A 15722-nucleotide genomic window follows, 5' to 3' on the forward strand; every position below is an offset into this window, starting at 1 on the left:
GAGCAAAACTCCTAAACATGTCAAGGTGTCACATAAAACAAAGGAAAGAATGAGAAACTGTCACAGATCAGAAAAGACTAAGGACACACGACAAAGACAACTAAATACAACATAGTATCCTGGATTGAATCACAGAATAGAAAATAATACTCGGGTAAAAGCTGGTAAAATCTGAATTTTGATTTCTTAGTTCTGACAAATGTACCATGGTCATATAAAATGATATCAGAGGTAAGAGAAACTGGATGAGGTACAGGAACTCTGGACTACCCTTGCAACTTTTCTGTAAATCTAAAATAAAAAATTCATTTAAAAAAAGTAAATCCCACTGCTTCACTTGACTAGCCTTAAAAAAAACCAAAAGAAGTAAAAATCTATCAAACATTAAGAGGAAAAAAAAAACCACACAAACAGAAGTCAGGCGCAGTGTCTCATATCTATAATCCTAATACTTTGGGAGGCCATGGTGAGAGGATCACCGAAACCAGGAGTTGAAGACCAGCCTGAGCAACATAGCTTGAGACCCCGTCTCTACAAATAAATAGAAAAATAAGCCAAGCCTGGTGGCATGCACCTGTAGTTCCAGCTACCTGAGAGGAGGACTGCTTTAGCCCAGCAATTTGAGGTTGCAGTGAGCTATGATGATGCCACTGGACTCTAGTCCCAGGTGACAGAGTGAGATCCTTCTCAAAAAAAAAAAAAAAAAGGAAAAAACAGAATGAACAGAACTGCTTACCATCCCAAGCATTCCTCTATAAAATTACAACTTTTAAAAAATTAAGCATCTAAAGTTTTTTCTGTATGCTCAGCTGTCTTAGGACTAATTAAAATTGCTACTAACATGAAGCAAAACCGATTCACTACAGACACTCAACGTTTAAAGATCATGAAGTTGTTGGAAACTAAATTTCTTGCAAAATATATTTAAAATATCTAAGATCACTGAAAGGAGAGTAAAATACTTAAATGCTCAAGTACTGAACTGTTTCAAACTCTAACAGGTCCTATCCTGACTCTAAGCATATTATTTTAATCAATTATCCCCCTATCTCCTAGTTTATCACCTTAAAAAAACAAAATATAATCTAAGTAATTAAATACATAAAATTTTGAAGGAGAACAGCATGCTGCCATTCTATGCTGATAAATCAGACATTTTTATAGGGCTTATTTTTAAATTATTGACAAGGCACATACAATTCCAACAACTTACAGGAATACAAGATGAAATGCCATCTAATTTGTCGTAAAGAGCAACCAGAACAGAGCAAGACTCTGTTTCAAAAAAATAAAAAATAAATAAAACCTACTAAGTCATTTTTTTCTTTATGAATCTCATATTCATAAACAAGATTAGCTAAGACATTATCAGGCTATGTTCTTATTTTTCACATAACAAATGTGACTACTAGTAAAACTCATGTTTTAAGTCACAGATGAAAAGCATTCTTTCAACTTTTGCCTCCATTTTTTTCTATCAATAATAAAAACAAAGTTACCAGAGTTTACTCTCCTAATCTGAAGCAGTACAGCCAAGCATTAGTACTTCTTAAACTGTTTAGGCCACAAATGGCCAGGCACGGTGGCTCACACCTGTAATCCTAGCACTCTGGGAGGCTGAGGCGGGAGGATCGCTTGAGCTCAGGAGTTCAAGACCAGCCTGAGCGAGAGCAAGACCCTGTCTCTACTAATAAAAGAAAGAAATTAGCTGGACAACTAAAAATATATACAAAAAATTATCCGGGCATGGTGGCACATGCCTGTAGTCCCAGCTACTTAGGAGGCCGAGGAAGGAGGATCGCTTGAGCCCAGGACTTTGAGGTTGCTGTGAGTAAGGCTGACACCACAGCACTCTAGCTCAGGCAACAGAATGAGACTGTCTCAAAAAAAAAAAAAAAATGCCACAAATGATATTGCCTGGAGAGAATATGATTATTAACTTCCCCACAAACAGCCCCTTACATTCAGAAAGCAACCATTGCTTTGTAATACTACTATTTGCAGTCCAGGTTTTCTCCAAGTATTAATATAAAAACATGCTAAAATCTACGTAAGTCTAATATCTACTAAATTTTAACTTTAGGCCGGGCGCGGTGGCTCATGCCTATAATCCTAGCACTCTGGTAGGCCGAGGCGGGAAGATCACTTGAGCAAGAGTGAGACCCCATCTCACTACTACAGATAGAAAAATTAGCTGGTGTCGTGGTGAGAGCCTGTAGTCCCAGCTACTCTGGAGTTCAAAGGCTTGAGTGTGTATATATATTATATATATACCAGGTCACCAAAAAAAGTAGAGACTAAGTACAAGTAGACACAGTATTTCATTAGTCATTCTTTGAATTATAAGATGCAAAAGAGCTAAAACTTAATCCTGCAAACAAGCTCCCCTGGTGCCAGGGGACCACTCCTATTTACCTTGCCTGAAGGGGACAGGAGGATGCTAGGTGATGGAGATCTCTAGATTTCCCACCTTGAAGACACAGTCCATTAGCAGTTTCTGAATCTCACAAACTGGCCAGACTGTATACAACTAGCTTAGAAAAACCAAATTCTTTTTTTTTTATTTTTTTTTTTTTATTTTTTTTTTTTTTTGAGACAGAGTCTCACTTTGTTGTCCAGGCTAGAGTGAGTGCCGTGGCGTCAGCCTAGCTCACAGCAACCTCAAACTCCTGGGCTCGAGTGATCCTTCTGCCTCAGCCTCCCGAGTAGCTGGGACTACAGGCATGCACCACCATGCCCGGCTCATTTTTTTATATATATATATCAGTTGGCCAATTAATTTCTTTCTGTTTATAGTAGAGACGGGGTCTCGCTCTTGCTCAGGCTGGTTTTGAACTCCTGACCTTGAGCAATCCGCCCGCCTTGGCCTCCCAAGAGCTAGGATTACAGGCGTGAGCCACAGCGCCCGGCCTAGAAAAACCAAATTCTTCAGAGGCAAGTAGAGACCAGGATCTCTAAAGAATAAAAACACAAAATTCAGGTGTAAAGTTCCATGGTATCTGACTTCACTGACATAGTTAAGGCAAACTGGAGGTGCTGTCTGCTATTTTGACATTCAAAGGATACATAAAGTTGTAAACTACTATACATTTTTAGGATAAAGTTTGATATATAATTGCCAAACCACAAAGTAAAATAAACCAAGTATACTTTGACTGTCAAGCTCCCAGAAACAAAGACTTTGCTTTCCTACTACTTTTAATTAAGCTTAAATATAAGATACTGTAAAGGATCTGGAAATACCTTTTCTCCAAAGGGGGACAGGGGTGTGCGTGTGACTGTGTAATTAATCTAAAGGTAGTTTCCAGCCAGTGAGTTTGTCTTGCTTGATTCCTAGAAATCAAAGTCCAAGCTAAGAACACTAACAGAAAACAGATACATAGACTTGAAAATATACAATTTATGAAAATGAAATTATAGTCTTTATAAATCAATATAGTCTTCCTGATATATCATAGTTTACTTCTTATAAAACTCTTAGCTAAATCTCAAATAAGGGAAAAGTCACAGTAATTACTCAAAGATAAAAGAATGTGGTTACTAACTATATTAATCCAGGAGCCTGTGGAAAGAAAAATAGAGGCAATTAAGTGTTTACAACAGCGTGACAGACAACACAGGTATACTCAAATATATGGTATGTGATAATCAAAGACAGCTTTCAAGAACCACTGTTCTTTAGTGCCAGGAGAAATGGGCAGCAATCCAGATAATTCAACTAAAGAACACGCTCAAAGGCCTACTTCCTCTCCTTCCAACAACAAATAAAGGTGCTTTATTTTTGTTTGAAATCTTTAAAGATACAAATGAACAGAGGGGCAAAATATAAGATTTTTTTCCTTTATTTATTATCAAGAAGGTGGTTGTGGAGAATGGAATGATTCAGGTTTGTAAAGTTAACAGATGCTAATAATGCCAAATTGTGGTGCCAAGATCAGTGCTTTTTCCCCCCTTCACTTGATGCTGCTTTTACCAAACATGTATTGTGTTCTATGTGTTAGCATAATGTTGTCAAAAGCAACATTAACATCAGACACCAAGTTAAGATAAAGAGCTGAGACTCCTGTCAGAAAATACAAGCACTTAAAATACATTTCCCTCCTGTATTCATCCATTTGAATATATATAATTTGTTTTAAAAATCTAAACTGTCCAAGATCTATATCACAGGATTATTTTCATTGTAGGCTCTCTTAGTTTCCATTAGTGATCTGAGCAAGTACAATTTACAGTTGTAAGAACCTAAAACCTAAGTCTATATAAAAGGTAACATTTGTTTTTAGAGACAGTGTCTCACTATGTTGCCCAGGCTGGAGTATAGTGGCTATTCACAGATGCAATCATAGTACACTTACAGCCTCAAACTCCTAGGCTCAAGTGACCCTCCCGCCTCAGCCTCCCAAGCACCTGGGACTACAGGTGTATGCTACCATGCCCAGCATAAAGGACCATTTCTTAATTAAAAACCCAAACCCAGTGTTACTTTCTTTTGGAATAAAATAAAAAGGGTTATGTAGTTTTAAGCTTTGTTGCCAAGGAGACTAATTAATTTACAGATTTAGATACAAGGATTAGCAAAAAGGCACTAAACATCCAGCAATCTGTAAGACCGTGAGAAACATATCCAACTATATTACACTTGGTGATCTCTTACTGACATGACTAACTGAATCAAAACTTCTACAGATAAATGTTATAAAGGAAGCACTCAACCAAATTTGGAATGTTTAAATTTATCAACCTTTCAGGAACTGTCTATGCAATATAAAGTCATCTTGATTGAAAAACAAAATCCAGATAACCAAAGTTTTTCTGGCACCATTTGCACAAAACAACTTATTTTTCACTATGCTGAGTGGCAGTCCAATTGCCTGTGAAGTAACATGAACCAGGCACACTTTGTATCTAGTTTTCTATTTATGTTACCTCAACTAAGATTTTATAATCCAAAAAAACCTTGAAAAGTATACATGAGAAAACCTTGATACATGAAAAAGTTTGCCTATAACTGCATTATGTCTTCTAAAAAAAAGAAAGAAAAAGTTTGCCTAATACTAAGAAATGCATAATTTAACATTAATAACATTATTTCATATGTAGGGAATATCTTCTTTCATACATAATGCTTCCCTAAATATGGTTGAAAAGTTAGAAACCAGGAGGTTGAACAGAAGACAAAGATTCCATTCTCAACCAATTAAGCAATATTCTTGATCTTTAAATATGCTTCCTCCAAGCGCTACAGCCCAGTCACTTTTATGAGTCCAGGGACAGACCCAGCAGCCATGCCTGTCTTTCTGAGGATGGCAATGCCCAGCTAAGCTTCTCCCCTTCACAAAGGCTTCCTCCTCTTCCTTGACTGCAGGGCCAGGTCAGAAGATCAGTAGCATCTATTCACATTGTCTACCTAATGCCCTACATACCTACAAAGCACGGGAAGGCAAAAAGGATCCTTCATCCTTCGTAAGCATACAGCTGCTCTGGCAGGGCTTCCTGCCTGGCTCTTGAGGATTTGGGCTCTGCTGGACACAGGCAGATACCACAAGCACCAGCCTGCAAACAACCAGATACTGTCCTCAAGCATCTGGAGAGGTACAGAGAAGAAATTACACAACCATAGTACCTGTCCATAAAAATACAATTCTTCTCAAATGTGATACCCAGCTGAGAACCACTAACGCAATACCAGCCTCTCAAAAGCATGAACTGCCTTCTCTGTGTCTTCAAAGGCTTCTACACTGCATTTGAATTACACTTTGGCAATTAGAAAATAATACACTCTAATTTACATGTTCAGGGAACTGTCCCTGTGTCTGACTACTGAAACGGCCTACCCAGTGAACATATTGTCACTGACTCCAACCTACAACAGGTATACACTAGGTCATCTTTTTCTTAGCCAAATGACTGACAAGTTCCAGCTGTCACTCGTAAGATGTTAATTTTTTAAACACTGATTATATAAATCCAAATGTTTATAATTAGTCAGAAAATAGGACAGTAATAACTATTACAAAGCAATGTCAAATTGTTTATTAGGGCAATGTCTATTAAGTAACCTATCAAATAACTCATAAGATGTCAAAAAAAATTTTTAAACACCATTTCATTAAAAATTAACTTTAAAAAAATTCCAGGAGGCCCGGCGAGGGGGGTGGTGGCTCACGGCTGTAATCCTAGCACTCTGGGAGGCCAAGGCAGGCAGATCACTCAAGGTCAGGAGTTCAAAACCAACCTCAGCAAGAGCAAGACCCCATCTCTACTATAAATAGAAAGAAATTAATTGGCCAACTAATATATATAAAAAAAATTAGCCGGGCATGGTGGCGCATGCCTGTAGTCCCAGCTACTCAGGAGGCTGAGACAGCAGGATTGCTTGAGCCCAGGAGTTTGAGGTTGCTATAAACTAGGCTGACGCCATGGCACTCACCCTAGCCTGGGCAACAAAGCGAGACTCTCTCAAAAAAAAAAAAAAATTCCAGGAAAGTTATTAAAGGATATCCTAACTCTTAGACTCTGTTTCTAGCTCTGCCACTGAGTTGCTATTGGTTCCTTACACCTGAGTTTATTCTATATGAAAACTGAAGATACTATTTAGACTTCAACTGAGTCCTACATAAACTGCCATAAACTTCACTGGAGATGCTAAGCCAATGTTATGTTAAAAAAAATTCTTATAAATAAATACAAAAAGAAAAGTGTACTTCCCTATTCACATAGGAATAATCTTACTAGCAAATACATAAATAAAACATTTGTCTGTGACCCATAATTCCTAAAGTGCCATTTCAAAGAGCCACAAAAATATTTCACAATGAAAATTTCAATTTTTTGAGACAGAATCTCACTCTGCAACCCAGGCTGGAGTACACTCACTGTAGCCCCGAATTCCTGGGCTCAAGCAATCCTCCCAACTCAGCCTCCTTAGTAAACATTACAGGTGCTTATCATCATGCCCAGCTAATTTTGTTTTTGTTGAAATGGGGGTCTCACTATGTTGCCTAGGCTAGTTATGAACTCCTGACCTCAAGTGATCCTCCCACCTCGGCCTCCCAAAGTGTTGGGATTACAGGTTTGAGTCACCACACCTGGCCCACAATAAAAATTGAATTCACTGATTTCAAATGGGAAAGGAGAGAAAAGCAGCTACAAAACCAGCTTTAACAGAAGTAGGTTGAAAATCAGTGCTTTAAGAGCAAGTTAAAGTGATTCATCCAAAATACACAATTGAAACAACAGTTTAATGTCAACATTTTCCTTGTGTATGAAATACGGACCATCATCAGAAAACTCAAATTCAAGCTACCTGTTAAAAAGTTAAATATACCTACCACATGATCCAGCTATTTCTCTTAGCCGGGAAAAGAAAGCATATGTCCATACAAACATTCACAGCAGCTTTATTTATAATAGCCCCAAACTAGAAATAACCTAAACGCCATCAAGTATTAAGTGAAAGCAAAAAAAAAAAAAAAAGAAGTGAAACCTAACATTCTGGGAGGCCAGAGGAGAGCTTGAGCTCAAGAGTTCAAGACCAGCCTAAGCAAGAGAGAGACCACCACCACCACCCCCCCCCCCCCCCCCCCCGTCTCTACTAAAAATGGAAAAATTAGCCAGGAATCGAGGTAAGAACCTATACTCCTGTCTACTTGGGAGGTTGAGCAGGAGGATGGCTTGAGCCCAGGAGTTTGAGGTTGCAGGAGTTTGAGCTATGATGATGCCACTGCACTTACCCAGGCAGCAAAGCTAATACTGTTTCAAAAAAAAAGAAAGAAAAAAAAAGAAGTGAATATATATCACTGAAAACCACTCAAAAAAAGTGAATACCTAAAATTGTGGTATATACACAAAATGTACCACTCAGCAATAAGAATTAACAAAGGATAACAAGTGAATCTCAAAATTATGAGTGAAAGAAAGAATACACTGTATGATTCCCTTTATATACAATTCAAGAAAATAAAAAATCACATATGACAGAAATCAGATCAATGTTTGGAGGGAGAGAGGGAAGGATTACAAAGAGGCACAGGAAACTTTATGGAAGATAAATATGTTCCCTATCTTGATTGTGGTGATAGGCTTCATGTGTGATACATAACATTAAAATTTATCAAATGTATCACTTTAAATATATACAGATTACTGTATGTTAAGTATATTTCAAAAACAATAAAAGGAAAAAGAATTCAAGATAACAAAACTAATTCCATAGCTCTTGCCAATCAGCTCTGTCATGAACACACTGAACCTACCAACTCACAGTAGGCACACTGAGAAGTACAAAAGTACGTCTAAATTAAGGATCACCATTATCACAAAAAGCATAAAAGTTTAAACAAAGAAACGAAAAGTTATCTTTAATTACTATGCCAGGCTGTTTCAGTGCCAAACAATACCAACTGCAACACACCCTAACAAAATAAGAGTGTGCTGGGTATGGGGCCCCAAGATTTTTAATTAAATATTTTATAATCCAAATGTTTACCTTCTGTGATCTAGAATCCCATTTTGGGAAAACAGAAATAACCCAAAGAAAAGCCTCACGCCGAAAGATGGTAATTTCAATTCTATTCATCAGAGAAAAATGGCAAATAATTAGATCAAGGCACAGCCATGGGCTGGCATACTACATGGACTATTCATTATGTCTGATATTTGTAACTGGTAAAAAAAGTTGCAAAAATATTAAGCAGCAGAGCAGACACACATAGTATGATCAACAGGTTGGTTGCAAATATATTCCGTGGAAAATAAAAGACAAGAAAAAACACATAATGTTAGTATTTAAGGCCAATGGTTCTTAAACTGTGGTCCCTGGACCAGAAACATCAGCATCATCTGGAAACTTCTTAGAACTGCAAGTTCTCAGACCTCACCCTAGATCCACTGAATTAGAAAACTCCAGAGGTGGGGCCCCATGACCTGTTTTTAGCAAACTTCAGGTGATTAACACCACTACATCTTGAGAACCACTGTTTAAAGAATAAGATTACAGGTGACTGTTTTCTTTCCCTTTTTATAACCTATATTTTCCTCATTTATATTACTTTTAAAAATCCAAGTAAGTTTATTATTTTACCAAAACACACACACACACTATGGATCTACAGGTAAAAAGCTATTATGTGGTAAGCATTGTAAGGTCTAAATTGCATGCCTAAAAACCCAATGATTCCTGAAACCATCAAATCTGTTAAGACTGAACAACATATCAAATTTTAAATGTATATGTAGCAAAACACAGGTCAAGGGGCTAAGAAAATTGCACCACTATAAAAACCAACAAATCAAGGTTGTTCTAACACACACACAAATACGGAAGGGACTTTTATGGGTCACATCTGCAAAACATTTTTTCCCTAAAAGCTGAATTTTTAGGCTTGCGTGTAATTTACTAGAACTGCTCTGCAGGAATCAGATGTTCTGAAGCTGTGAATGCTTACTCATGTAGGTTCCTGCTTAACCAAAATAAGTACCAGTATGTTATATTTGTCACCAAAATCTAGGCAGGGAAGACAAATTCAGAACACTGGGAGTTGCCAAATCTTTAACTTTCAACTTGAAGACCATAAAACTATTCCAGCTTCATCTCATCATGTCACTAAAACAGAGGCCACAGAAAACAAAAGGCAAATCACAGGTTCTCAACTGACACTGGAGCTAGTTAAAAGATTACAAAATTGTCTACACTTTGAACACAAATTAAAGAGTAGCAAAGACTACTGACTTAGGGAATATCTACTGATTAACAGCAAAATACCAAAGTTGAAGTCAAAGACAAATGGCTACATATTTTAATATTTTAGTTTTTAATATCTTTTAAATAATATGAGTACAGAGCCCCATATACATCTCATCACATAAAATTCACTTTACCTAATTCCTTGAAAAGTTCATTCTGAGCATAAATACAAGTTACTCAAAAAGCAAGGTGACCCAACATAAACACAGTCTGTCCTTTCTGATTACAAAAAATTTTTTTAAATAATTACATAGGCAGCACAACCACCTACACTGAATTTTTCACTAAGCTCCAAGCACCATGCCTGGCACAAAGGGAGTGCTCAAACATTTGAGGGTTTGAATTTGTTATAGAATGCTTCTGAAACCCTAAAGCAGACACCAATGATTGTGTAAAATTCACTTATGCCGTTAATGAACTTAGTATTAGACACTGCCCGTTTCTATCATCACTCTTGAAGCTTTTGTAAGGGAGGCTTACATTTCTACCATACTTTTGAATCCCTGCATATGAGTCAGTTTAGTGTATTTAAAGTGACGAATCCTGTTTTGTTACTGTACTCCCTCTGAAAAAAAGAATCTTTGAAATCTTGGTATTATAAAGTCCAAAATCTTAAGACCATGGGGTATGTCAAGTCCCCATTATTACCACATCCACTTTTGTGATCTTTCTGAACATTTATTTTATAACAGGTCAGATTTCCTCTCCTCTTTTTGCCCCTTGGAAACACACTTGCTCCTGTAACACCACTCACAGGCCCTCCCCAGCCCCCACCTCTTTTGTATATAAACACACTCTTGTCACACACTCCATCAGCTGTTTGGTAGCTCCTCCCCTCCTCCTTTTCCGGGTAGTAACAGGACAGCCAATGAGCAGTGAGGAGCAGTGAGGAGCAGTGCCTGCGGCCTTTTGCCTGCATACGCTTTTCCAAAACAAGCAGCTCTAGCCTTCAGCAGGGGCCACTGGTTCACAGATAAAAGAATCTCCAGGGCTGTGCAACAGGGTGAGACGAGTAACCCCCACCAACAAGGAAACCCGTGTAATCTGAGCTGTTTGTTCCTCCACCAGGGAAAACTTAAACCGATATTCCTTTAGGGCAAATCACGCTTTAAGGTCACCAGAGTCCCAGTTCTCAGACAATCTAAATAATCAGCTGGTTGGAGGTGGAAACCTCAAAGCTGGCCAGGCTGGGAGTAGCACAGGATCACCAATCTACCTGACTTTGCAAACAAATGGCAGCACTACAGGAGACCATTCCACAGGATTTGGGCTAACTACAAGTTTTGTTTTGGGACGCATTCCTACATGGCCCAAAAGTAATGTAAATCAGTTTCTAGGCTCCTGGGGAGGTTTGCACAACCCTTAGCAAAGGATAAGAGAAACAATGAATGAGTCAGAGTTTCAGAACATAATCGCCCAGCAGATTATTAAGTGCATTGGTGCAAAACACACACTCCCTGCATAACTTGGGAGTCAGCTCTCCTCCTACCAACCCATCACAAAAGAAATATCACTGACTCCAAACAGCAACCAGAGACGTGTCTCCAAAAGAACCTAGTGAGGTGGTGAAAGGCAGTGGCCAATTAGTTACACATCCTCTTCTCTCCCTACCCCCAACACTGCTACTCTCCTTTCCTACTATATAGGTTCCTGGCCAGGCTGTAAATTGTGGTGGTATAATTACGCTCAGGAGACATCCAAAAACGGGCTGAAACAGGAGATTCTAACAAAACCAGCTATCAGCCTCCACACCAAAGAAATCATCAAGGGGCACTGGGGGCAAGAAGTACATTCCTTCAGACCTTTTCTTCCTACTTCCTCTCCACCATCTTTCATTTTCAACCTCCTCCCTTGCCCCACCCCACCTCCAGTCCCTTTCACACAATTGTACTCATTTTAGTGGAGGGTTGGGGAATTTTTCTTTAAATTTTTTGCTAAATATACCTTACTCAAAAATTGTTGGCTCCATTTGGGCCTACTGATGTGAATTCAACAGAAAAAGGAGGCCACAAAAATCTCTCACCCACACAACAGACACACAAAAGGAAATCCGAAAATGTTAACTTCCAAACTCCGTTATACCAGAAAATAACAAACATGAAACAAAGATAACCTCTGGCTTTTAAATCTTGAGACGGTTATTCTCCTATTTCAGAGATCTAGGATTTTAAAGTGCCTCTGCTTTCTTTTGTCAAAAAGAAGGAAGGTGGGGAAAGAACAGAAGGCCAATGCATCTTTGCCTTTCTTCATCTTCTACTAAAAATAAGCTATGAAATAAGCTACTTAGGGGGAGAAAAAAAGACACCCTGCTGTTCTTTGTCTGTTTTCCTCTCCCTCTCTACCCCCCCCACACCCCGACTCCTAAATGCGGTAATCATTCTAGATGCCACAACTACTAAATGAACAAAAGGCACTGTATGGAAAAGGCATCAGGTCAAGTTAGGCCTCCCTCTTTATCCTCAGTCTTTTAAAAATATATGTATGTACATAATTTGAGAATCTGACATCGATCAAAAACAGCTGGAATTCTCTCCCCCACTCCATCCCAATTAAACATTAGGTAGAAATTTGCATTCGGTGCCACAGTAACTCTCAATTCAAGATAAAAATAACTCAGATTCTGCCACCATGTCATTTCCTAGTTTCTAAACAAAAATAAGACCCGAAACTGCTTTGTGTAAAATGTACACACAGTCATAGTTACAAGTTTTCCTGCAACCTTATGAAAAGCCAACATTATTGGTATCCTTCACACATTTACAAAACAATCACAGCCACAAACAGCTCATAAAGAGTTGATTTCACTTGTGCCTAGACATATATTTGGTACATTATACTTTATTACTTGCTCTCTCCAATCCTGACTTCCACCCCCAAAAATTCTAAACTCCAAACCCTAAACTTAGAAGTTTATCTACTGTTCCTAATTTCTAGCCAAGTTTTCCCTGAGCAAGAAGAAAAACAGCTTATTTCTAAAAAGATTATGAAAAAAATAATCTCTTGCCCAGGCAACTTCCCTCCCATCCCCCACTTCCAAACCATCTGCAAAAACTACTTTAAAACTTCAGCAAATTCCGTAACTGAGTATTTGTCAATAATCACTGACCTCTACAAAGAAGTAAAACTCAATCAGAAACGGTAACAAATAAAAGGAAGAAAGAAGGAATTCACCTGAAGAATTTAGCCAAACAACTTGAGTTATATAAACAAAACCCTGCAACAGGGGGAAATGGTGGGGGGATGGGGATGAGGCAGAAAGAGAAACAGGAGACAGGACTTTTTAACTGCAAGTTCCACACACTACCACCCTCTGGCCCCCACTTTCCCCCTTTTCCCAGGGATTAGTTGTTCAGAACACTGGGCTCCCCTTACCCTCTAAATTACTCCTTAAAAAAAAAAAAAATTCCTCGATTTGTCACAGGAACCTTCGCCACTTTCTCGAGCTGGTCATGAAATAATCGGTCTGGACTCCAACCAAAGCCACTGCCTGAAGGACTCTTATCAGTTATAGCTTTCCCACTGCAACCTCCAGAGTGCATAAAGTTGGGGGGAGGGGGTAGAAATAAAGGGTGTCACTTGGCAAGATCTGGGCAAGTATTCCCCAAGAACCTTATCCTCACAGAGGGAGTTCTGCTTAAGTGGCTAGTACAGTGGCTATTTTGTCCAGGAGCTCGTCTTTCTCTCCCTCCCCGCAGCTGTCATATCCACAATATGGAGGGTGGCTTGCTGGAGGGCCTGGGGGTCCTCATTGCAGACAACTAAGGGTGGGATAGGCTTTGTCAGTGCAAAGGAAAACAGCAGGGTTCTTCTAGGGACCAGAAAGCTTAACAAGAGTCTCCGATTTAAAACACATAGAGCTCTTTATTAGAAGAGGGGGCCCTGAGCAGGCTACTCTCTTCCTAATATAGAAAGGAATTAGGGATAAAGGAGGTCGCTTGAGTTACCCCAGTTCAAGCAGCATTGTGAGCCGAAGAAATGGGGACAGTTCAAGAAAGAGAGAAAGGCTTCCCTCTCGGGAATTTCTACCTTGGGTCCCTAAATCCAGAGCGAGCAAACAGTAAAGAGAGACCCTGAAGATGGGCCCGGTGGTAGGGAAGAGAGTGAGGCGGCTAGTCCTGCAAAAAGAAAAAAGGCCGTCTTGGGAGTCCAAACGCCGTGGAGAAAAGTCACGGGCACTGGGGGTGCAGGAAGAGCGAGCAACAACGCGTATTTCGGGGTGCTGCAGATAAAAGGGGAGCTGAAAAGGCTCTCGGTTCCTGGGAGGTGTCCAGGAGCCACCGTGGGCACTGGGGGGAGGGAGGGGAGCCTCGGACAGTGGCCTGGAGTGCCCCAGGGCCCTTGCTTGGTTTCAGGAGGTGTCCTGGGCATCCCCACACCGCCCCACACACACAGCCCGAATTTCCCCTCCACGAAGGATACAGCTTGACCACGTCCGTGTCCATCCGCCTCTTGCCCGGACTGGGGGATGACATGGTGTCGCCGCCGCCGCCTCCCCGTCGCCTGCGCCGCCGCCGCCTCTCTCCCTTCCTCGGCCCGTCTGTCACGGGCCCCGGGCCCCGGCTTTGAGGAGCCCGCGGCCGCGCCGGCTCCTCGGTGGAGGTGGCAACACCCCCGCGGTTCTGTCGGGTCCCGTCAGCCGCCGCCGCCGCCCCCCGCACGGGGGAACACCGGGCACTGTCCGGCCGAGTGGGGGTGGGGACCCCGCGGCGCCCGGCTCGGGCTGCCTCTCTCCGGCTGTGGTTCCGCCGCGGCCCGGCCCCGGCGCGCCTCTGCGCCGCGCGACGCTCCCTCCTGCCTGCTCTAGCTCGCTCGCCCGCTCGCCCGCTCACCCTCTGGCCGGCTCCTAGCAGCCTCCACTACAAGCGGACGACTCCTGCTCAGTCGGCCTTCCTACCCCAGCCTCGCTCTGGGCGCCGTGACGTCACCTCTGTGACGTCATCGGAGGGGGCGGACCCAGTCGGCGAGGGTGGGGCGCCGCCGCGGCGTGGGCTTTCCCGGAGCATTCTGGGAAATGTAGTTCCTCTTTCTCCAGCCCTCTCCCAGCCCTCTCTGCCCCCTCCCCCAACTTCCCCACATACTTAATCGCTCAACTGCCGGTGTCGTTATCATCATCATAAACGATAAAAGTAAATAATGGCAACATTATTACTTCCATGTGTTGTAGAGTAATGACCCTCCTTCGCATACACTCTGTTAAAAAGGGTGTTTATTCGATTTGGAGGAGGCCAAGGTAGCAATTACTCAGAATGGCACCCATATCTGGAAATCCCCACTTTAGCAGGTTCCCTGTACTCTGCAGGGCACCTGGATGAAGAGAATTTGTTTACAGGGATTTTAAAGCACAGCAAGTCTTCCACGGAGCTTGCAAGCCAGGATTCATTACGCTCCACGTGTACAGGGCCACTATTTCTAGGATTAGAGTTGAGGCAGCAGGTGGCAAAGCCAGAAATAATTTAGTACTAATGTCCTTATTCTACAGAGTATTAAGTAATTTCACAAAGTGAATGACAGAAGCGGAAACACCCCAAATATATGTAGTTCAGAACAAAGATTGTTCTGCCTCCAAAACTCCTGTGCCAACCTTATATACTCATTCATTCAATAAATATTTATTAAGCACCCTCTATGTGCTAATCACTTTGCTGGACATGAGGATGTGATGGTGAGCCAAAACTAAATTTACACAGCCCTACCATTACGGTCTGTGGATTTATAGTGTCAGCATCACCGGGAACTTGTTAGAAATGCAGTCTAGGCCTCACCTCAGAACTTCTGAATTAGAACTTGCAGTTTAACAAGGTCCCCAGGTGATTCTTATGCACAGTGAAGTTTCAGAGATACTGCTCTACAAGAACCTCCAAATGAAGTGATATGGAACCCAAGAGTCAACCAGGCAAAGGAGGCAGTAAAGAATGTTCCAGATGTCTCTTATATTTATATCAAATTTTCACTACCAACTCTTTTCAAAAGTTTCATC

General features: G+C 40.9%; 1 protein-coding gene across 3 annotated transcripts in view; it reads right to left on the bottom strand.

Annotated features, from left to right (window-relative positions):
* The window catches only part of UBE2H (ubiquitin conjugating enzyme E2 H), a 100191-nt gene extending 85521 nt beyond the window's left edge, over window positions 1–14670 (bottom strand). For all 3 annotated transcript variants that reach the window (XM_012789208.3, XM_076006612.1, XM_012789206.3), the window contains exon 1: window positions 14165–14670. In XM_012789208.3, the coding sequence (XP_012644662.1) occupies window positions 14165–14217 (53 nt within the window). In that variant the 5' untranslated portion in view covers window positions 14218–14670. The remainder of the gene's footprint in view (window positions 1–14164) is intronic.
* Between the last annotated feature and the right edge of the window lie 1052 nt (window positions 14671–15722).

The sequence above is a fragment of the Microcebus murinus genome, chromosome 9 (genome assembly GCF_040939455.1).
Source record: "Microcebus murinus isolate Inina chromosome 9, M.murinus_Inina_mat1.0, whole genome shotgun sequence".
Classification (NCBI taxonomy): domain Eukaryota; kingdom Metazoa; phylum Chordata; class Mammalia; order Primates; family Cheirogaleidae; genus Microcebus; species Microcebus murinus.